At 40.6% G+C, this 24,122-nt stretch overlaps 1 protein-coding gene across 1 annotated transcript; it reads right to left on the reverse strand.

Moving 5' to 3' along the window:
- Positions 1-586: 586 nt before the first annotated feature.
- Positions 587-8,060, reverse strand: FOXI3 (forkhead box I3). Its single transcript, XM_039331504.1, has 2 exons — positions 7,367-8,060; positions 587-1,143 (listed from the first exon to the last, which is right to left on the reverse strand). The coding sequence occupies exons 1-2, from the start codon at positions 8,058-8,060 to the stop codon at positions 587-589; spliced, it is 1,251 nt and encodes a 416-aa protein (XP_039187438.1).
- Positions 8,061-24,122: the final 16,062 nt, after the last annotated feature.

Here is a 24,122-nt window from a genome sequence, read left to right on the forward strand (position 1 = left end):
TGAAAAATGTCAGTAAAGCAGTTTTTAATGTAATACCTGTGATTTACCAGACTAAACTCAGACAATGTTTATGAGGAACTGGAATTCAATAAATTCCATCGTTTAAATTTGATAGCTGGCTGAGGACTGGCCAACAGGTCTTTAGTAGATTGTCAAACAACTGGTACTGTAGGTATACTGTAGCATTTATTACAAGCTTCGTATCAGTTATAATTCAGGATTTTTACACTGATAAAGGGACTTCATAAAATCTCCTTCTCCGTTTCTTTTACACCTTAGTGCCATAAACAATGGCTCAAAAACTAAAGAAAATGTGACCAGCAAGCAATGTACTATTATGGTGCATTTAGTTTCAATCTCTAAAATCTTTCTAAATCACTCCTTCCAGAAAGCCCTCAATTGTCAAGCTTGTTGCATGCTTGCAATAGATAAAAACAGCAGAAAACTATACAATGTTTTTCAAACAACAGGTTTCCAAAATCTTTTCTGCTCCTGGGCCTTTTAGATGTTTGATGCAGACTTTGCTTCAAAATTAGAAAAATGAAGAAGCTCTCTAGCCTGCCTTGCTAGGTCAGGGCAATCAGCCTTATACTTCAGTGCCTTCCCGGGCATAGATCAGGCTGTTGACTGTGAAGTTGTATAAATGATTGTACTGTCCTGACTGGCCTCCACTGCTAGGATGAAAATGGCTGTAGTAGGTGCCAGTTGGACCCGAGACTCGTTGCAGCTGCTCTGTTGAAGGAGGATCCTGGTTGAAACTGCTGCCTCTAATTGGGCCATTGGGGTGGCTTCGATGCTGCAGTTCGGGAAGACGAGGTCCACTGCTGAGGGAGTTCATGCCACTGAAAAAGGTGCTGAGGCAGCTTGGGGTTGGTGGGGCAACCACAGGTGGAGAGCTGCTCTTTGTGGTGTCCCTCAGAGAGGTTGTTGGCTCCAGAACTGAGGAAGGACCATCACTGCAGGGCTTTCCAGGGTCTAAATTGATGGGGATACCTTCCTGAGTCTTCAGAGTCCCCAAGGTCGAAACACTGGATGCCACTCCAGAGGCACTGGGATCAGAACGTCTCTTGCGCTTGCGGCGGAAATTCCCATTATCAAACATTTTCTCACAGTTTGGATCTAAGGTCCAGTAATTTCCCTTTCCTGAAGAATAAGAGAAAAGGGTTTGAAAAGAAGAATCCATGCCCAACCCAAGCGGAATCCCATACTCCCCAGCTTTAAAGTTCAGTGACCCTTTTGTATGGCTGGATCAAAATATTGCTCCCCAAAAGGAGAGGAACCATAAAAAAGGGAAAGAAATTTCAAACTCTAAAACTAGAAAAAGATGAGACCAATGAAGAGTAGGGCTTCATTCAGTCTATGTACTAAAATCTCTAAAATAATACTGAATCTTTAAAAAAGACATTTTGTATAACAAGAGGGAAATGTGGCAAAATATGTAAAATGATCATTACAACTCAAACCCTATTACATTGGCTGCAATTTTTAAAAGTGAAAAAGTAAATGTGTATCTTTTACAATTGGCTCCAAGCTTGTATACCTACAGTACAATGTCTAAAGCTACAGCCTTCCTATGGGAACATCAGTTAAAACCAGAAGGAATAATTTTTAAAACAAATTTCTGCTGTGGCTCCTCTAAAGATTGACAAAGGACAGAAGGTGTGCTCTCTGAAATGAACAATAACTGGTTCATTTGCTGCTCTGCATAATGGTTCCCAGGAAATTAAAAATTATAGAAATCATTACATGGCTCATATGGCCACATCCCAAGTTATTTGATTATGTTACCACAGTTATGGACCTGTGGCTTCCTTATACCGGAAGATTCAGGCATTGGTGGCAATGCATAATTTGCAACTGTGTATTGCGAAGTTCAGAGCTGTGGATATTCTTGGTGAATGCAAGGGGTGGTGGTATTTCAACTTAGAACATTGGTTAAGCTCCCAAGGCATGCACACAGCCATGCAGGAGTGGATGAGTTACCATTCAAGTTATTTCATTTTGTGCAAAAATTTTCATTGTGCTGTTGTGCAGCTAACTGTGGGAAAATTCAAGGTGCAGCTGGCTGGTGTATTAGGATTTGTAGCCCAGTACATATGGAACACAACCAAACTAAGGAAAGAAGAATATTGTATGTGTTCAGAAACATAAAATATGAAGAATAGCTTGCTAAAGTTTCACAAGAGAAAAGTGTCACACAACCTTGTATGTGAAATTATACTTTGGAAATTTCCATGTATAATCAAAATGTAAATTATTATCATTATTTACATGTATTAATTTAATCCATAGATTTATTGTGGGTTACACTCCTTGTTGATTGTCTCTGGTCTCAAATGCTAAACATGGGATAAACAGGGATATAGATCTGACCAAGAAATTGTATGGATGTTTATGCTCACAAAAATGAAGATGTGAAGATAGCTAGATTACACATTCTAGCTCTAGTTACAAAAGAGAGTTTCAAGAAGAACAGATGAAAGAGAGGCTAGCATTTCATTTGAGGACACAATGTTACTGAGGATATGGAAATCCTATCAGTTAGGGCACACCATTCATTGAAAGTGATCTGAATATCCCTTCACCATCAAATGAATTTCTCCTAGAGATCATACCCAAATCGGTAAGAAGGAACTTCTTTTATATTAAATAATTAAGATCAAAACTTTATCATATAACAAATACTATGATGTAAGTCACAGTAGTTCTTTTCTCTACGATTTTGGAGGAAAAAGCTAAATAATTTTATGCTTATAAATATTGATCAATTATAATTATGTTTCTTCCCTATTTTCAATACAATGGGTTATAAATAATAACATGCAAATTTTATTATATAAACATTACTGTCTTGAAATAATGCAAGTATCAAGTTTTTTAATAATACAATAAAAAGATGAGGTGGGCAGAAAATGTTTCATAATCTAGGCATACCTCAACATTTAGCTAGAAATTAATCCAAATCATAGTCAGAACAATTAATCATATCTGTGTTTATATTGTTCAACAATCTTTCACATATATGTGCATGTACACACTCACACTCAAACATCCTCATGCTAATTTTTGATTGGATGCTCCACTAGAGTTTTCAGAATGCTTTCAGAAGTGTTTTCTTTTTTCCTGACCAAAAGATTTGATACAAATGCAGAAATTATTTAAACCTACCTGAAACATAAAACCTTTTCTGCATAACAGAATTGATATTCTCCCTAATCAATTACTTTAATACAGATTAAGCAAACCAAATTAAATAGTGCATTTGCCTTGGGATTCTTGAATTCATCTATTATCTGGTTGTAGCATGTAATTTCTGTACTCAAATGCTGCCCTGAAGTTTCACAAGATCAAGAACAGGCAAGCCATAGTTAGTGGGCTACAGGTGACATCAAAACCTGTCTTGTTGCTGTCAAACATCCAGGGTGTTCATACACCATGTCAGTGGAAAAACAGAGAAATAAGGTCTGTTTCTGGTTTCAAGAAAACTAACCTTACATGACTTGTCCCCTGCCACTCACGCCCGTAAGAAATGGAAGGGAAACAACATTTTTAAAAAAGGTTCTGTCGTGATGTGATTACATCTTTTTCTCAACCTCCAACCCATCTAAAATAAGAAGAAAAAGTGTAGCCCCTAGCTCTTAGAAAATCTGCCTGCCCTCTTGGCAACAGTAGCTTTGCCCTCAATATGCAAAGTGTTGAAGAAGAAGTAATCAACTTCTTAATTCTTCCCACTTTTCTTCTGGTTAAACCTGAGGTTTGCTGATCCTGTGGGGAATTATTTAGAGAAGAAAAAACAATTCAATGCTACCATTAAATATCAGCATTTTTAACATTTTCACATGTGAAAGTTTACATGTTTTTTGTCATTGGTTTGTAGCTTGACAGGAAAAACTACATTGCAAAACTCCTTTGCATTACAAATGTTTCTCCTCAGCTTTCTCTCCTGTTTTAACGGTGGCCTGACATTTACAGAAGGGTCCAAATAACTTGAACCTGACATATAAAAGATTTTATTATCTCTACCGGTAGCCACTGGATTTTGTTGAACTGATTGTTTGTTAATTATGAGTTATTCAGCTTCATACATGGGTTTTTATGAGAAGATTAAACAACAGCATCTTTAATGAGTTTCTTACTCTTTTCCTTTTCTTGCAAATAGAAAATTCAAAGAAGAAGAAGGAGGAGGAGGAGGAGGAACAGGAGGAGGAGGAGTCATATCATTTACAATAGACAACAATCCTAAACATCTATGTACTAGATGGAGCTGGGGGCAAGATATGTAGAGGTAAAACAAGTCATCTGCCTTAATTTTTAAAACAACCCCCAATAGTAAATTCAGTATTTACTGAACAACTCAACAACTCAAATCTCCCCATAATTCAACATAATGCTGTGGAATTAGCAAATTCTCCTTTGTTTCCAACTTCTCTTTCCAATCACTACCTAATCAAAAGGTCCACTTTGTGGCTGGAAACTAAATCCATTAATAAATTTCAAAGCATCTGCTACTTAGAGAGAGAAATATCTTTCAACATACTTTATCCCTCAAGAAGCATATGGTAAATATGCTTTGTTTTTCAAAACTAAATGTAATATTTTAGCAATTACTGCAGTCTTCTGGAAATGCAAGACACTTAATAAGTCTATTTTCCCACAAAACTGCCTCATTCACATACACACACCAGAAAGTATGGGTTATAGAATTTCTCTGCATAATATTTCCACCATAATGCTTATTAAGCTATCTGAATGAGTTCTAACAAACACATGCTTTGTTTCAGAAACAGGGGAACCCCCCTTTTTTTAATCATAGAAGACAATATTAGAACTGGGATTCAAGTCTTAGGTTTTGGAGATATCACCTACGGATGGAACAGAAAGGTTGAATTTTGGTGTGGTATATAGCATGAATGTTTTCTCATCAAAATGGGCATTTGCACTTCAAGTACTCGAGTTTTATTAATCTGTGCTGCCTCTATTTTATATGCCTTTACCAAATGGGATACAAGAACTTTAATGATCTAACAATTTCTGAAAAATGCTTTCAGTTTTACTCCAGACATATGTGAACAAAATAATGGGATTAGTTTTCAAATTAATTTTATGTAGGACATCTAGCCAGAAGTCATACATTTTCCTTTCCATTCTTCAACCAGATCAGTTCCCAGCAGAATTTGCCAGAGCTACATCTTTCAGCACAGTCTCCAAACATTACAGCTTCTTAAAAGTTTAATAGGTATATATGTCCTCATTTTATAGGCATTTTGATTCTTCTTACTTTGTCAATAGCACTAGATTAATTAAATTCAGCAGTGGTATGCAAGTTTCTTTGAAAGAAAGATGCAGAGAAATTTGCAGAGACCCACACACACACAAACACACACACTAGCTTCTTTGCAGATACACACATAGCTCTTTCCAGAAATATATCACAAGAGAATATTAGTCATGGAAAGCAGCATCTTTCAAAGAAACTTGCATACCACTGCTGAATTTTTGAAGAAGCTCCAATAAGCTTCAGAAGATCCTTAGAAAAATCCAAGGATTCGGGGCTAAATAAGGTGTGGCAGTATTAATCAACACAGCAATTGCATAAGCATCTTTTGTAAATAACAATAGTGGCATATGTGGACAAGAGCAAAAGATCAAAATCTTCTCCCTATTCTCCATTGTAATTGACTCTACAAACTCCCATCTAAATACAAGAATACTGTCATATCTAATTTGGCCCAAATTGATTCTCACCAGTAATTTAGAAGCAACAAGTTTGTGAGTAGAAGCCTGGGGTGGAGGAAATGCAATAAGAGAGTGACAATACAACATAAGATAGCTGTGAGAACCAAGTGGCTCTTTGTGACTCATCTTCTGTGGATGCAGCCTCAGTGAAGGGAAACTGAATAGCAACTTTTAAGAGTACCAGAACTGAAGAGGCTTCTTGAATGAGAAGCAAAATGTTTTCAAAGAGAAAGCCAAGAAAGTCCAGTTGTCTTTTGGAAAAGCACTTTCAGGACGATCTATGGGATTTTTTTTAGGAGACATCAATGGAAAAACCTAGGGGAGGAATCCACTTTTATGTTGCACACAACTGGTTGGGAGTGTTAAGAAGATTTCCAATTTATATCTAAAGGCAAGCTTCTTATTTTATAGTAAAAGGAAAATCACAGAATGAATGTTGCATGTTGACTATGTAGGACACAATCTTTATTCCAGTAATCTTGCCTAGAAACTTGTGACATAGGTAATACTGTATAGGTAACACATGGGTGTAGATTGTTTTTCTATCAATCCCAATTAACAATTAATTCCTGCATATCCATGTGCCAATTATATTGTTAAATATGCAGTTTCTTCCACTGTGAATCTAAACATTTAAAACTGAAAACAGGCAAAAAGTACAAGTAACCGCTTACATTCCCATAGAGATCAAGATGCAAAAACAGTTCATAGCAGACATTTCACTACTTAGAAAATGTTCAAGTTTGCATTTGATTCTACATTCTTGTATCTCAGTCTATATATCTAATGTTACTTTGTAAAAATTGCTTTCCTCCAAATACATCCAATGCAGGTGTACATGAATGGGAAAATTAATTCATGTTTTTCTGTAACATGCAGAAGAATGAGAGTGATTTTAAATATCTAGAACCAGTTCATTTGAAATGAAAAAAGTCTCCTTTCAAGACTGAAGTAATCTCTATTTCAGTAAATTAGAACTTAGCTCTAAGGCATGTACAATGAGAATACTGAATACATACCACACACAAATCCTGATCTCCTATGCTTTTAATTAATCCAGAATAAATGCTGAATCACTGCAGCAGGTTGGAAGCCTTACTTACCATATTGCAATCTGGCAATCTCATACAAAGTATGCTAGGGCAATTAGGAATGTTTTAAGGGTGATGATGCTGGCACTAGCATGGGTCATCTGAGAAGTTGGCTCCTTGTTCTAAAAATCCAAGAAGCTCAGTCCTATGCACATCTATTCAGAAACGATGCCCACTGGATTCAGTTGATTTTTATAGCAGAATTACCTCGGAAGAAAAGGGATTTGATGTTCCTGAGCTAGTTTAATTGGGAGATTAAATTGCTTGATCTAAGGGGGCTGGGCTGGTGAAAAACAGCAACGTAGCCTGAGCTAGAAGCTGATAAGCTTGAATGATATTTAATTATCGCTACCTGAATCCAAGTTCATCTGTCTAGCATTGGAAGCTGCTGCAATGGCTCAGATACTGTTGGGCGCGGAGCATCAGCCTAGACGGCCTCGCGGCCGTTAAGAAGAAATCGGAATAATTCCGCATCCCCTCTGCCTTACGCTGCCCTCTGCACGCACGCGACCCCGGCCCAAGAGAGAGGAGACACGCACCGGGATCGTCCTCGTCCCGCGGTACCTTGCGGAAGCAGTCGTTCAGGCTGAGATTGTGGCGGATGGAGTTCTGCCAGCCGGCCTTGCTGCGCTTGTAGAAGGGGAAGTTCTCGGCCACATACTGGTAGATGTGGCTGAGCGTAAGTTTGCGCTCCGGAGCGCTCTGGATAGCCATGGCGATGAGTGCCGAGTAAGAGTACGGCGGTCGCACCAGGCGTAACAGTTCCTCTTGGCTAGCCAGGCTAAGCCAGCCCAGCTCGGTTGTTGAGCCAGAGCCAGATGTAGGACCGGGCGAAGCCAAGATCTGTGGCCCCCCGACGGCCCTCGGAGGGCAGCCGTAGGGCAAAAAAGACGCACCCGAGCTCCCACTACTGCCGCCGCCGCCGCCGCCGCCGCCGCCGCCAGTACTTTGCACATAGGGCCCAGCGCTACTCACTCCCCACAGGTACCCGGCGGCTCCCGGCGGTGCCCCATAGTCGCCAAGCGCATAGGTCGCAGCGGAAGGCCTCTGCCCCGAGGGGCCCGCAGCGGCGGTGGCTGTCTGCGGATAGACGCTAAAGGCTTCGCTACAGTAGATGGCCATGGCAGGCTCCTCGCGGCCGCTGCGAGACCACGGAGCTAAAGGGCTACCGGCAGTCGTCGGTGACGAACGGGGAGCGGACAGCGCTGGTGGCGGAGGATCGCTGGCGCTCATCCCCCAGTTGGCGAGGAATCTGAAGACTACAAAGGTGCGCTCAGGTGTCCAATCCCCGCCCAGAATTTTGCTTTCCCGGGGAGCCCCTCTCCCGCCTCCTTCCCTCTTCTTGCGCCGATCAGCACTGCCCAGCCTCCCTGCCTTGGCTGTCGGCTGGCTCAACCGAGGAGGAGGAAGAGGAGTGGCTCTTCCAATTAGCCGATCGGGGGTCGAATGGAACGTTTGGCGACGTCCGACCCGAAGTACCCCACCCCCAGAGGCGCCGTCCTCCGCCCCTCCTTTTTGTCTCATTGCCTGGAAGATGAGGGGACCGGGGTCCAAAGAAGCGCACGCAAGACAGAACCCCGCCCTTTTCTTTCTGCGGGTTTCCTTTCTGAAGTGGGGATTGGGAGAATCCCACTTTAGGGACAGCTTTGAAATGTTAGGCTGTGCATTTCATCGAGAATGAGTCTGACTGAGTTAAAGAGGACTTCCAAGAAACAGCAGGATTGCACCATTAACAACAGCCTATAGTTTAGACGTCTGCTAATAAACTTCAATGCTTCTGGAAGAGGAGGGGGGAAGTACTCTTTATTTACTCTTGCTTATTTATTTAGGAGAAAAAAAACCTGGTCTCTCTTAATTAAATCAATGAAGAGGTAAAGAAAAAGCCACTGGTGAACCATTCAGTTTAGCCAACATAGTTTAAGGAATGTATACATTGAGTTTTGTGCTGGAGTGGTTGGAAAGTGTACGTTTTAGAAGAATGGGCTCAGAATATTATATGAAATGAGAATTATTTTGGCAAAAGATAAAGCAAACTCATTTTCTCCATCCCTCTGTTATTCTTCATCTTGTTTCAAAAGAGCATTCCTATTTCCCCCCCCCCGCGCTTTTTTTAAAAAAAAAAAAGAACTAAGAAAGTTCAAAATCAACTACAAGTTTTTGAGAGGGATTCTAAGTTTGAAATTCATGCTATGATTGAAAATAATTCCTTTTAAAACAACTAGAACTGCTTCTGTTATATCATTATGTTCTCATTATTATTGGCATATCTACTTATTTGTTCCCCTTGATTGCCGGATTCACTCTCCAGTAATGAACTTCCTTCAAGGTCCTGCCGTTAACATAGGAAATAAATTATATATAATGGTGATATCTGGACAAATGTATACAAAAGGAAACTATTCTGTTGACTGCAGTCACATTTCCTATAAAGTAATAAAATATTCCACTTTTCACTAAGTAGAAAATAATATAATGGAATCTTATAATGGACCAAATGCACAAAAATATAGTTTTATATCACATTTATATCATAATATTCTCTTGGATGAATTATTAGGATACACACATGAATCTATATTCAATTGGTTCTCCCTATCTTCAGTTACTATAGGTCACTGTAGTCCAAAGATGTGCTGATTTTTTTAAAAAAACCTTGATTGTGCTGAATCAATAAACAAAATTACTTATGTTACATTAATTTAGAATGTAAGCAATCAATATAATGTTCTTTACTTGCTAAATGTTTAAGAACCATTAAGGACATAGTTCATTCTGGAATCTTTGTTAAAGTGTTTACTGTATAATAAATATGTTAGTTTCAGCATCTCAGTCTCATATTGTTGCTTTTACTGTACAAATTAGCATTGCTGCTGGACATTATTTCTTACCTCATTACTTGTCGATAAATTGTAGTGGAAGTTATTTGCAAGAAGTGATGATGACCAGCTTATGCACTGATTTGAAAACACATTTTATGGTTACAGTGAAATTTCTACTTCTATCATTTTTTCGCATAGATATAAAGCACACAACCCAGTCAAAAATTATACCATTACACTGGTTAAAAATGGAAAACTCTTGAAAGTCTTTGGAATAAAGCTATTTTAGCCCTGTCACTGTTTCCCCTGAACGTTGGAGATCCAGTCACTCTGGGGGAAAGTTAGATTGTTAGACTGTTAAATGGGTTTTCTTTCATATCCACCCTCCTTTTCTGTTTGCTCGCAAAATTGGCAGAATACTTTTTTTCCCCAAAGCCACCTAGAAAATCTTATGAATATCGAACTCAAAGCTATTTCTTTACAGATCCGTAAAGAGAGCAACCACACCTTGAGAGAAGAGTATGCATACTTCATTACTATATTAGGAAACATATAATATTGCTACTCCGTAAAAGGACCTTCATGTGAACAGCTGACTTTAAAGTCTACAATCTAGATTTGTGAAGTCCCTTTACTGTATAAACATGGATGGTTGCACGAAAAGTAATTTCTATTTAAACAATTCACTGATTTCCAGTTAAAGACAGGAATAAGTGATAAAGTGGAATTGTGAGCATCTCCCGAGCAGAAGGAAGGAAAGCGCGGACGCGGGCCGGGATCAACAGAGCACCTGCGGAGAGACCCACGTGTCGCGCTCCCTCGCTGCTTTTATTGACGAGCTTTACAACGTCCAAATCGCCATCGTCCTCGTTTGATCTTCCTTTGATCTTCCCTTTGTGTCGGTAAAAACAATTTTTTTAAAATTCTCCCATAGACAAAATACCTGCCCTGAGAAGGATCGGACGGGTGGATTCGAAGTAAACAAAGGGCGTTTTAGAGCGCTCTTCTAAAGTAAGGAGCCGCTTTCTCTGCAGCGGCAGCCTCCGAGAACGTCGCCGGCGAGCCTCGGCCCCGAGGCCGCCCGGTGCTCTGGTGCAGCACCTTTCCTAGCTGAGCAAAAGTGGGGTCCGAAAGCTCCTGGCCGCGCTCATTTCCGCCGCTCTGTTTCGGCAAACTGGGTCCGCGCCGGTTCCCGTTTCGGCATTCATGCTGAGCCGCCTGGAGGTATTTTTTGGGCATTGCAAGAAGGGCAGAATGAGATCTGAGTAGAAATGAGCGGCGCCTTTCAAAATTTGAAATCAGTATTGTATGTGCATGCGAGCATCTGCAGAGCAAACGGGGACATTATATAGTGTGTTAAACCACAGTCTGTTTACATATGACATGCTTGCCACCCAAAACTGATCAGGATATAATAGCTTCAGGTTGCACCTTGGCCTTATGCTGCCTTCCATAAATCTATCTGATCAGCTCAACTTTGAATTTATTGATCGTGGCAATGGATCTCTAATGGCCTATTCCTAAACATTTGCAGTAATAAAATTGGATAAGAACAGGAATATGTATGCTTCGTTTCTTGATAAGAACGACTAAGGACTAGACAAACACCTTTAATTGCACAATTAATTTTATTTGTAATTTAATTTGAATCCAGTATTATTAATATCAGTTTAATATTAGATATCAAATGAGGTAAATATTTTAAATATATACAATTTTGACATTAGATATAGTAGATTCAACTGGGTTCTCCTTTCTATATTTGCCAATGATTTCCCAAGAAACCATGTTCCTATCTGACCATAGTTACCAACAAGCCACTGGTGACTAATGGAGAACAGAGGAGTTAGATTTCAAATGCTAAAAGTTGGGAAATATTCTTTTAATACTGAAGGCTCAAAAGCAACTGCAAATGAAAAACCTCATTGGTGGTTCAGAAGAGAACATGAGATAAAACATGAGATAAAACAAATAATATATTTAAAAATGCTCTCCATATGAATTTCCCAGAAGTGAACTCAGCACCCACTTTTCTAAAACGATTCTAGAACCAAATTATTTGCTAATTTGGGGGTGGGGTGTTTGAACACTATATCTCTGTGTGTGGTTATACACACACACAAGCAGTCAATGTATAATTATTCATTCAGCAGCAGTTACAAGTTGCAATGATATTGGAAAAACTGATTTACAACCAGTCCTCACACTTACGATTCTCACAGCATCCCCCTGGTCACACAACCCAAATTCAGGTACTTGGCAACCACCATATATTTATTTAATGATTGCGTATCTTGGAGTCATGTGACTGCCATTTGCATCAGTTGGCTACTGATGAGCAAAGTCAGTGGGAGAAGCCGGATTTGTTTAATGCCTGCATGGTTTACTTAACAGCTGCAGTGATTTTGCTTAACAACCATGCCAAAAATATTGTAAAATCTACTCCCTTATAAACCGTTTAGCTTAGCCATGGAAATTCTGTTCCTTGTAAGGTGTTGTTGTTTGATGGCTGTAAGGATTCTGTTCATAAAAAGGCACCCACAGCTCCTTATCTTTGCTTTCATTTCAACCACATCAATCTGTCAGCCGGTGTGTCCAGTTCTTCTCCTTCTAAATGTTTCAGCAACTATCCCACCAAAACTCTAAAGAAACCAATGAGATTAGGTTTCTTTCTTTTTTAACCTAAACCTTTCAGCTGTAATAACTTTGTATCTAATACCTGATGCATAACTCCTTATTTGGCCTGTTCTTTTCCTCACCTGTTGACAGGATTTTTTTTATTTTTTTTTTGCAGATTACCTTTGATTTAGCTGTAACAACATCCCAGTACTTAGAAAGGTTCTTGGCCTATAATCCTTTCAGAAACCCCTATCACTGTGTAGGGTAATTAGAGAAGGGTTTCTCACTTCCCCCATGATATCTTTTCTTGCTCACACAACAAATAAAACTCAGCAATCACAGCATTTCTCCTCTCTAAAAACACAGTAATTTCTTTGATATTTTTTTTTGTAAGAATAGCATGGCATATCACTTCTTTATCTGATCTTATTTGAAAAGGTAATGCAAAATTTGCTATTTTGAAATTAATTTATATTTGTTTTACACACTATTAACTGATTTAAAAAGTGACAGATTTCTAGAAATTAAATTCTAGAATTGACAAACCATGAGAAATGCCAGAGCTTGAAATACAATTTACCTAAGAAATCCTAGCAAATCTATTCTTATTTCAGAAGATGAAGCTCATTTACTGAAGCCCAAAGAATCATAAAGAATATTGTCTAATATATATAAATCTATAAATAATGAATAATTATTATTAGGGTCACAGGTTCACAAATCCCAACTCCATAATTAAATTAACTAAGTAACTTTAGACCAGTTATAGGTAATCCTTGACTTATGACTATAATTGAGCCCAAAATTTCTGTTGCTAAATGAAACAATTGTCAAGTGAATTCAGTCCCATTTTAAGACCTTTCTTGCCACAGTTGTTAAATGAATCATTACAGTTGTTAAGTTTGTAACATGATTAAATTACTCTGGCTTCCCCATTGAATTTGCTTGTCAGAAGATTGCAAAAAGTGATCACATGACCCTGAGACACTGCAATTGTCATAAATATGAGTAAGTTGCCAGGTGTCTGAATTTTGATCACATGACCATAAAGTTATTGCAATGGTTGTGTGAAAAGCTGTGCCAATGTAACTTCAAATGGTCACTAAACGAATGTTTGTAGGATTACCTCTATTATTTTTGTGTCTAACTTATGTGATGACAACATGGGAGGGAAATATGATATAGATTCCTTTAAACTTCTAGAGAAACAGGATAATAAATAGGATAATAAAATTGGCCTTGGTTTAGAATGACAGCTCTGGGATTTGGTGCTTTTGAAGCTACTTGGAAGCTGGCACTGAAGTGTAAGAGCTGTCATTTATGCTATATATACGGTACATTCAGAAAGCATTCAGACCATCTTCATTTTTGCCAGTTTTCTTATGCTGCAGCCAGATTCTACAGTTGTTGAATTCACTTTTTTTCCCTCATTAATCTACACTCAGTATCCCATAATGAATGACAAAGCAAAAACAGAATTCTAGAAATGTGTGTAAATTTATTTTTTTAAAACCTGAAATATCACACTGGCCTAAGTTTCAAACCTTTTGCAACAACACCTGAAGTTTAGCTCTAGTGCCTCCCATTTCTCTTGATCATTACTGACATGTTTTTACACCTTGATTAGAATCAACATGTAGTAAATCAAATTGATTAGACAAGATTTGGAAAGGCACACACCTCTCTATAAAAGGTCTCACAGCTGACAATGCATACTGTAGCAGAGCAAAAGCCATGAGGTCAAAGGAACTGCCCGCAGAGCTCAGAGACAGGATTATTGCAAGGTACAGATCTGGGGAAGGCTACAATAAAATTTCTGCTACACTGAAGGTTCCTAAGAGCATGGGGCCTCCATAATTCTCAAATGGAAGAACCAGGATTCTTCCAAGAGCTAGTCTCCCAGTCAAACTGAGAAATCAGGGGAGAAGGGCCTTTGTAAGAGAGATGACCAAGAACCCCAGGGTCACTCTGACTGAGCTCCAGAGATCCTGTGTGGAGATGGGGCAGAGTTCCAGAAGGACAACCATCACTACAGCCCTCCACCAATCTGGGCTTTATGCAGAGTGGCTAGATGGAAGCCTCTCCTGAATGCAAAACACATGAAAGTCTGCTTAGAGTTTGCAAAAAAAGCACCTGAAGGACTCTCAAATTGTGAGGAACAAGATTCTCTGGTCTGATGAAACCAAGATTGAACTGTTTGGCTACAACTCTAAATGTTATATCTGGAGGAAACTAGGCACCACTCATCACCTGGCCAATATCATCCCAGCAATGAAGCATGGTGATGGCAACATCATGCTGTCGGGGTGTTTTTCAGTAGCAGAGACTGGGAAACTGGTCAAGGTTGAGGGAAAGCTGAATGGAGCAAAGTAAAGGATATCCTCAATGAAAACCTGCTCCACAGTGCTCAGGACTTCAGACTGGGCCAAAGGTTTTACTTTCCAACATGACAACGATTCTTTTCAACAGCCAAAATAACACAAGAGTGGCTTGGGGAAAACTCTGTGAATATCCTAGAGTGGCCCAGCCAGAGCCCTGACTTGAACCCTGTTGAACATCTCTGAGGGACCTAAAAATGACTGTCTACCAACAGTCACCATCGAACCTGACTGAGCTTGAGAGGATTTGCAAGGAAGAATGGCAGAAAATCCCCCAATCCAGGTGTGCAAAGCTTGTTGTGACATACCCTAAAAGATTTGAGGCTGTAATTGCTGCCAGAGGTGTTTCAACAAAGTACTGAGTGAAGGATTTGAATACTTATACCAATGTGATATTTCAGTTTTTTCTTTTTAATAGCAATAGCACATAGACTTATATACTGCTTCACAGTGCTCTACAGCCCTCTCTAAGTAATTTACAGAGTCAGCATATTGCCCCCAACAATCTCGGTTCCTCATTTTACTGACCTTGGAAGGATGAAAGACTGAATCAACATTGAGCTGGTGAGAATTGAACTGCCAAACTGCAGAACTGCAGGCAGCCAGCAGTCAACAGAAGTAGCCTGCAGTACTACATTCTAACCACTGCGCCACCAGACATTTCTAAAATTCTGTTTTCACTTTGTCATTATGGGGTACTTAGTGTAGATTAATGAGGGAAAAAATTCAACAACTGTACAATCAGGCTGCAGCATAACAAAATTGACAAATTGAATGGGGTCTGAATACTTCCTGCATTGTAGTTCCACAAGATTCTCTTCTGGTCCAATGACTTAAATTTTTTACACAAACCACTTAGTAAGGTTTCACATCTGTTTGCTTGTTTATAATTTAGAAAGATCCCAAAATTACTGGCATGGCTGGTTGAGAAATTCTGGAAATCCACACATTTTAAGCGTGCCAAGGCTGCAAAACAGTGGTCTGGATCAAGCTGTCACTGATTCTTTTCTTTTCATTTCTAGTGGAAGGTCCTTGTTTCTATTCAATCACAGCTGATACAGTCAAACCAGATAAGTGCTAAGGTAGACTCTCAATGTGGTAATTCTCCTGTGAACTAGAAAAATATATTACTACATCATTCTCAAGTGGCGCAGAATTGCAGAATGGGATCTAAGAAGCTATTTCTCTTAAGCAAAGCCTTGACTCTCAGTGTCAGGATCTTTAGGTGCTATATCTAGTTCTTGCTTCTCCTCTACCACTTAGATGAAGACCTGCTTAGGGAGCCATGAAACCCCTTAATCCTTTACCAAAAACCTTTAGCCCAATATTGTGATGTAATATTTTTCTAAAGCACATAAAATGAGCAGATTCCAGAAGTACTATGAAGAATTAATTCAAGGACTCATGTCTGTTAAATTCACTGTTGAATTTATCCTTCAATGTACATATACAAATCCCGTGATCTGAGCCTTGGTTAAAATCCTTTTGATAGTCTAGACCCACTAATAAATAGGGATATGTGGCATGATTATCAGCATGTATAAAATTGCCTTGCAGTTATATTTGGTCGCAAATTCATTTTGAATCATTGGTGTAATATGACTATTAAAAGGCAAATGCAATTTTGGTCTGCATCAATACAGCTGTTATTTCCAAATAATAGCAAGTCATACTTTGATTTATATAAGTATTATTATGACAAGTTCTGTACCATACCTTCAGTCAGAAAAGGTGGAATATGGTCAGTGAATGGCTATGAGAATAAAGAATATGCTAGAAATTAGCCCTCTAAGAACAGATTAGAACAGTGATGGCAAACCTTTTAGAGACTGAGTGCCCAAAACCTGGCCCTGCCCCCGATCCACCCCCTTCCCCGCCCCTGCTCTGCCCCCCATCCCCTGCCCCACCTGCCCACAGGACCACTCACCTCCTCCAGGGCCCGCTGCAGATTGCCCAGGTAGCCCAGCAGTGCTATGGCGGCCACACTCTCTGCCCGCGCCCTGCAGCATCAACTGCATGATGGGGTGTGAGGGCAGAGTCTTGTCTACGCTTCCTGGCTGCCATGTCCTTGGCTGCACTGCTCCATATGGGCCATGCTCAAGGGAGACTCTCCTTCAGAGGAGCTGCTGGAGAGGAGGGGATCGCGGGGGAGACAAGGCTAGGGCTACAGCACGTGTGCCCACAGAGAGGGCTCCGAGTGCCGCCTCTGGCACCTATGCCATAGGTTCGCCACCATTGGATTAGAATATGCTTAGTCTTGAAAAACAAAAGATGGACAAAGGGATGCTCTTTAATCAACTGAAGACATATAACACAAAAGAAGATGTATCATCCCAGAGGGCAGGACAAGGAATAATGACCTTCCATTATAGAAAGAGAAGAATTCAGCTGTTAGTAAAAAGGTTTCTAAGCACCATTTCTGAGGAGATACTGGATTCCCATCCTCATTCATCATTTATTCATTAATGGTATATACAAGCAGGGGCTGTTGGGAATGCTGCACAAGTCTCAAAAATTGGAGTTCCTCAAGTTAAGACACTACTTTTTGAAAACTTGAGTCAATGTCCTTTTTATGGCCAACCTGGGAAGACAAAATTTTATGGCTAGATTAGCTAATCAACAGAGTAACAAAAGCCACAGGAACACAGAGTAATTGATTCAGAACATTGTATATATTTTTTTCACCTGGAACTGAATCAAGGGTAATAAATACAATAGCAGAAAATAGAGAATCTACCAAAATAGGGGGAGGCAGTTTTAAAATAAACCACTAAGAGTCTCTGCTCATTCATTCATTCAATCTTTCAGTATATGGCATATCATATATAGACTAGCAATATTATTAACATTTCAACTAGATTACTCGAATTTAATAAAACATAAATATTAAAAAGATCTATGTTCAAATATCAATGTCTAGGTCAGTGATGGCGAATCTTTTAGAGATTGAGTGCCCAAACTGCAACCCAAAACCCAGTTATACATCGTCGGGTGCCGGGTGAGTGTGACCCATTGGCTGGGTGTGGCCAATTGGGGGTGTGTGTGGCCCATTGGGTGGGTGTGGCTGCGGTGGTAACAGCAGACTGGGTGGGACTAAAAAGTTCAATCAATCAATTCCAATTTTGCAAGATCTTTTTTTTCCTGAGAGAAGTTGAAATTGACTGATTGATTGAACCTTTTTTTTTTTTACACACGGCAGCGGAGGCCTAAAGTGAAAAGGTTTTATAAAACCCAGCTGAAGGACTGGGGAACAGCGCACGTGCCCACAGAGAGGGCTCTGAGTGCCACCTTTGGCACCCGGTCATAGGTTCGCCACCACTGGTCTAGGTCATTGAAGCCCAGTATTATTTATATTTAAAAAATCAATATCAGAAACCTCTTTAATGTTTCTTTTCAGGACTCTGCCATTCTAGGGGAAGGGGGAGGCTCTGCTGGGAATGGGGGCTTTGCTCTATTGGGAGGGGGCTTATGGATGTGTTTCCTCTACTTTGTTCCTCTAAACGTTGATGTATCTCTTTGGGTATGAAAAGAGGAAAGGAATGTGCCAGGGGCCACCTGCCTTATCTCCATTCCATTGCAAGATCCGGTGAAGCACCTGGAAAGTGTCCCTTATCAGCTCTGGTTCCCATAACAACTTCACCCTGTGGATTGGCTGGATGTGAACTGAACAGTTGGGCTCTGGGATGGGGTTTTGTGAACTAAAATTATAATGTGGCAGTTTGCATAGGAAGTCTTTAGATCTTGCTTTGCTCTCCTGCTATCACTAACTCTCAATAAAAGTTCCTGTTTGAAACAATGTCAGTTTCAAGAGTTCTGCTTTCTTGGGAGAAATAGCTGAGGCAAGTCCTTACATTAAGCAAGATCTGCAAAGTGGTTAATCTGGATAGGTATCTGCCCTATTGTGGGGATCATGCATACTATGTCACTCCATGGCAGTAAGCAGGATGATTCTGAATGCGGGAAAGAGCTTGCCACTAAGACTCACCACGAGGCGAGCCCATCCGGATGGATGGAAGAGACAGCCGCCATGGAGGAATCCGCAAGGCCGAGGTAGTCATTAGGCATGGGGAAAAGGGAAGACTGATATGGAAGACCCCAGGATGTAACCTTCACCAGAGGCAGTTGAAAATGAGGCTGGAGGCACAAAGTGATGATGAAGAAGCTGAGGAAGAACTGGATCCAACTGACCAGATCCTGAAGTGGGTGATGCATTTCATGGTACAGCCCAAGCCAAGCTGGTTTCCCTGAGAGTGAAATTTGATGAGGACCCCCAGCAATTAGGATTCTTACTCGCCCACATCCTTACCTACATGCAGGTGTATGGAAGAACCATCCCTAGTGAGGAAGCTAGAGTCAGGGTCGTCACCCTGGCCATGGAAGGAACTGCTGCCCGGTGGATTGTAACTGTTGTGATTCTGTGCCAGCCTGTGCTCACAACAGCTGAGTCTGAGGAATCTGAGGAGGAGGTGGAGGAGGCATTTGAAAGGCCATCAGGGGCAGAGGGAGGCTCTGATGAATTACAGGACTCATAGTTTGATGCAGAGCCTGGGCCCCCCAGTCGTGTTTCTGATGAAGCTCAGCTGTGTGAGGAGAATGAGTCATACTTAGAAGAATCACATCTGATGGACTTGCTAATTGATGCATGCTCCCATCGTCAATTAGCAAGAGTAAATCAGCAGCAGTGAATGCGACTACTCCAGGGAAAAAGGAGAAGGCACTGAGAGGCAATGCCTTGGGACTGCTGTATAAAGAGAGGAGGTGTGGGCGGTGCTGGTTGCGGAAGGCAACCGTTTGCAAAGTGCTTCTTGGAATCCTGATCTGTTTGTCTTGCTTGTGACTTCTCTGTTCATCTTGCTTGTGACTTCTCATCTGTTTGCATCGTGTTTCCTTTGGACTTGAGTTTTGCTGTTTGTATTTTGGACTATTTGACAGGTTTGTCAACCATATTAAAAGAGTTTTGTTTTGTTGCAAAGTCTCCAGCCTATTGCATCAGCAGGGGTTTGGTCCTTGTGCCTTTAACAAAGACGGCAATAGGCTGGGATAGAACAGTAACCCTGCACAACTCAAATGCCCCAGAGCTATGGAATTTCAACTGCTTTATGAGGTGGCAATTCAAAGACCACCTAGCCGACAGGAAGGTGCAAAACTACATAAAAATGGTCAGGCAAGGATGCTGCCCAGTAGCCAAATACACAGAAGAGTTCCAGGACCTGACGTGTCACCTCAACTGGCCGGAAGACATCCAGGTGAGTTGTTTCTAGGACGGGCTTAATGACAATCTATATAATGTTTGCATTACCTGGAGGGCTCCAATTTGCTTACATGACTGGTGCATCCTAGCTGAAGAAGCAAAGATTGACCAGAATCACAACCCATACAGATCAGGAAAGACTTGGAAGAGGTCTCCCCCAGAAAGAAAGGAGAGGCACCCAGACCCACGGCAACTCAGACACAATCAACCACCTTCTTCAAATATGAAAAGGAAGGTCATCATGCCCTGGAGTACTATATGAAAACCCCCACAAAGAAGGAAGAGTGTTTGCCTGGAGGGAAACCAGCAGGAGCCATTCAGTGCCTGAAAGATTTGGCCCTGAAAAGCACAGAGGTCATGGGCTTCCAGTTCCAGATCGTGGCCCCTTCGGACGTACAGGGAGAGTTCCCTCCCCAACATCTGGTTTCCTTCCACCAAAAGACCCTGGAAAGGATCGAAAGTCGCCCTGGAGGGGTGACCACCACTGAGGAGGACCCTCAACTGAGCGTGGAAGGGCAGCAGCCCTCCAGCTTGAGCTGAAGCAGCTCCTTTGGATCGATGAAAGAAAGATCAGCCATCAACATGGCCAACCACCTAGCTGTAGCAGCTGAAAGCCAAAAGCACTTTTAAGCTCAAAGAAGTATCATGGAAGATCTGGGTGAGAGCTTTCCTTATCTCTCTCTTTACCCTAACTACCTTCCTGTGAAAGCTCCCTGAAACTCTCTCCCCGCTCACAATTCAGCAGCGTTTGCATACTTGGGAATTTAAGCTTTGGAAAGAAAAGAAAAAAATAACTAACTTTAACAACCTGATAATTGGATTTTTGTTCTGCGGATACCTGGGGATCGCAAAACTTCTTATTATAGAGACTTATCATTTACTTAAACTACCTAAACTATCATCTACCTAAACCACAGGTTGGCAACCTGCGTCTCCGGAGCCACATGCGGCTCTTTGAGCCTTCCCCTGTGGCTCCCAGCCTCCTCTGCCTTTGCAGAGAGAGACAGAGACAGAGAGAGGCAATTGCACTTCCCTGCTTCTCTCTCTCTCTCTCTGTGTGTGTCTGGGTGTGTGTGTGTGTGTGTCTGGGTGTGTGTGTGTGTTTTGTGTGTGTGTAAAAGAGAGTGCACTCACAGTGTTCTCCAAGAAGCTGAAAAGCTTTCTGGGCGGAGCTCCTCCCTTTGCTGCGTCTCTGAAGGAAGCAGGAAGCAGGAAGGGCAGGAGAGAGCTAGCTAGCCCAGCTAGGCTGACTCAGGAATTCTGGGAGTTGAAGTCCATGAGTCATAAAAGAGACGAGGTTGCCTACCCAGGAGGTTGTTGGACAACAGCTTGAAGCTTGCCAGGTGAGCAGCAGATAGGGGGGGAGAAAGAGAGAGAGAGAAAGAGAGAGAGAGAGAGTGGGGGAAGAGGAGTGGCAGACCAAGGGCAGATAGAGAGGGAGGAAGAGAGAGACCCTTTTGACATCTAAAATGAAGATAACGGATATATATCCTTTTTTTACCTGTGTGTGTATGTAATTTTATTCTCTTAAAGCATTCTCTTGGTGATCATTGTTTTAATAGTATGGATATTCCCAAGAGTCATATTTTTACTTTTATTTTTAATGTGTATATGCGTGTGTGTGTGTGTGTGTGTGTGTGTGTGTGTATACACACACACACACACACACACACACCTATAATAAAGGTAAAAAAGGATATATGCAGTGTTATCTTCATTTTAGATATCAAAAGAGTTTTGCGGCTCCCAGTGTTTTGTTTTTGGTGGGAAACGGGTCCAAGTGGCTCTTTGAGTGTTTTGGGTTGCCTACCCCTGACCTAAACTATTAATTTGGGAAAATACCTTTTTTTTTCTGCTTTTTTAACTGAAAAATAAAAAAGCTAATTGGCATTTGGGAAAAGATTTTGTGGTCTGCTGGGGACATCCTGTGGAGAAACTTGTCATAGCAACTGAATTTTGTTTTTTTTTTCAATTGTGCTTGTTGACTCCCTTGATTTGTCCTTCATATTATCTAAAAGATAATAATTGGAAACAGCTGGCTGGTGAAAAAAAATCTCTAGAAAGTGTGGAGGGGAACATTGGTTGATTATTGCTAAATATAGCCTCCACTAAAGGACTATCTCCACTAAAGGACTATGAGCCGAGGTGGCGCAGCAGTTAGAGTGCAGTACTGCAGGCCACTTCAGCTGACTGTGTTCAGCAGGTCAGCGGTTCAAATCTCACCGGCTCAGGGTTGACTCAGCCTTACATCCTTCCAAGGTAGGTAAAATGAGGACCCAGATTGTTGGGGGCAATGTAAATATATATATGCATTGCTTACTGGTGTACACCGCTTAGACAGTGCTTGCACTTAAAGCACTCATAAATAAATAAATAAATATCTCTAATCACCACGGAAACAGAGGAACTTTACCCACAACTCAACTATAAACTTATTCTTGAAAAAAATATTGAAGCTACTGAGCTAATCAAGTCAAAAGTGAAAGCTGAGGATATTTTCATAAAACTACAAATTGAACCCCAGACTCCAGATGATCAATTTACAAGCCAAAAAACAACAGAAGAGGAACAACAACATTCACAACCTATTAAAAATTTTTCTAACCCAACACTGACTTTAACTACACCAACTATAACTCCAAAAATAACAGAAACTGAGCAACAAACATACTACATTGAGAACAGACAATTTAGCTAACCAAACAATAACTACAACACTGGATAAGACTCTCTACTTTACCCAGACGAAATTGGAAGAACAAGAGGACCAGACTGAACCGATGTCAAATATTCCAAACCAAACATGGAGATTTGAATTATTAGGGCAACAACCTAACTATTACAAAGGGGCCAGTTCCTTTGAAAAATTGATAACAGGATGTTCTTCCTTGGTTCAAACAACATGTGTGGGAATGAAGGGAGACACATCAGTGGATTCAAAGGCACTGGTATGGAAACCTGCTTGGCACAAAAAGAAAGCCAGAGTTAGATTTAAAAATGGGATTTAAAAATTCACTTAATGGGCTAAGTAGCTTTTTGGAGTGATTGGTTTAATATCTAGGATTAAGATTTATAAGGGAAATTAAAAGTAATTGTTAGATTATAGTTTTGATTGTTAGATGGACATATATTTGTGATAATGGAAGATATTTTGTTAGTAAATGAAATAGAATATATTTGTGAACAAAGTAAGAAGATAAATTTTGAAACAACATGTCTATTTTAGTTATGTTAAGTGTTTTATAATGAAATGAGAGAATTTAAGGTTATCCGAAATTTAAATATTGGTTATAAAAGACTAAATTGGAATATAGCAAATGGAATTAAGTAAAACTTAAAAACAGGACCTGTTTTTAACTGAAGTAAAAATGTAATTGATAAATGTTTTGATTGATCGAGCATTAGTTAGAAATGTTTTAATATGAACATGATATAATATTTAAGGGAACTAGAGAGGGAATTTCTATTGATGTAATCTGAGATGCACACGAATGATTTTGCTATTGGACTATTGATTATCCTATCACCACACTGCTTCCCAAGCACTTGGATGTAAAAATTTGAAAAATTAATAAAACTTGTTTCTAAAAAAAAAAGAAAGAAAAAAAGCACAGAGGTCATGGAGTTCCACACAACCCCAAAATCATCAGGGGGAACTCCAACTCTACAGGAAGAGGAAATGGGGATGCCTGAGAGCGACTATGACAATGACCCCCTGGTAAGTGAGCTAATCACCCAATCACCATGCCCATAAAGCTGTTAATCTCAGGCAAGGAGGATAAAGTGGCCTTGAATGCTCTACTAGACTCAGGCTGCATCAGTGCATGATCAGCCCCACCTTGGTAGGGAAACTGGAAGTCCATTGCATTTTGCCAACTTGATGGATCCATTGTAGAAGGTGTCCTGGCCAGCTTTGCCACCAAACCCCACTCAGAGCCTTTATCATTTATGGTGGTGCCAGGGAAGGAATGGCCCCTTGTCCTAGGATTGACGGGGCTGAAAAAATGGAACCCGAGGATAGACTAGCAGGAAGGGATGTTAAAATTCCCCAAAGGACCAAAAACCCCATCTAAGAGTTCCGAGAGAGAGAGAAGGGGAGCCTAGATTGAGAAACAGCGGCAGCAATGAGAAGCGATGAGGTGAGAGGCATACCCAGGGAATACTATGATCTTGCTGAGGTTTTTAGCGAGAAGGGATCTGACAAACTTACCCCTCACCGGCCAACACA

Source organism: Crotalus tigris, unplaced genomic scaffold (assembly GCF_016545835.1).
Source record: "Crotalus tigris isolate CLP2741 ecotype Arizona unplaced genomic scaffold, ASM1654583v1 scf7180000024437.13266115, whole genome shotgun sequence".
Taxonomy (NCBI): domain Eukaryota; kingdom Metazoa; phylum Chordata; class Lepidosauria; order Squamata; family Viperidae; genus Crotalus; species Crotalus tigris.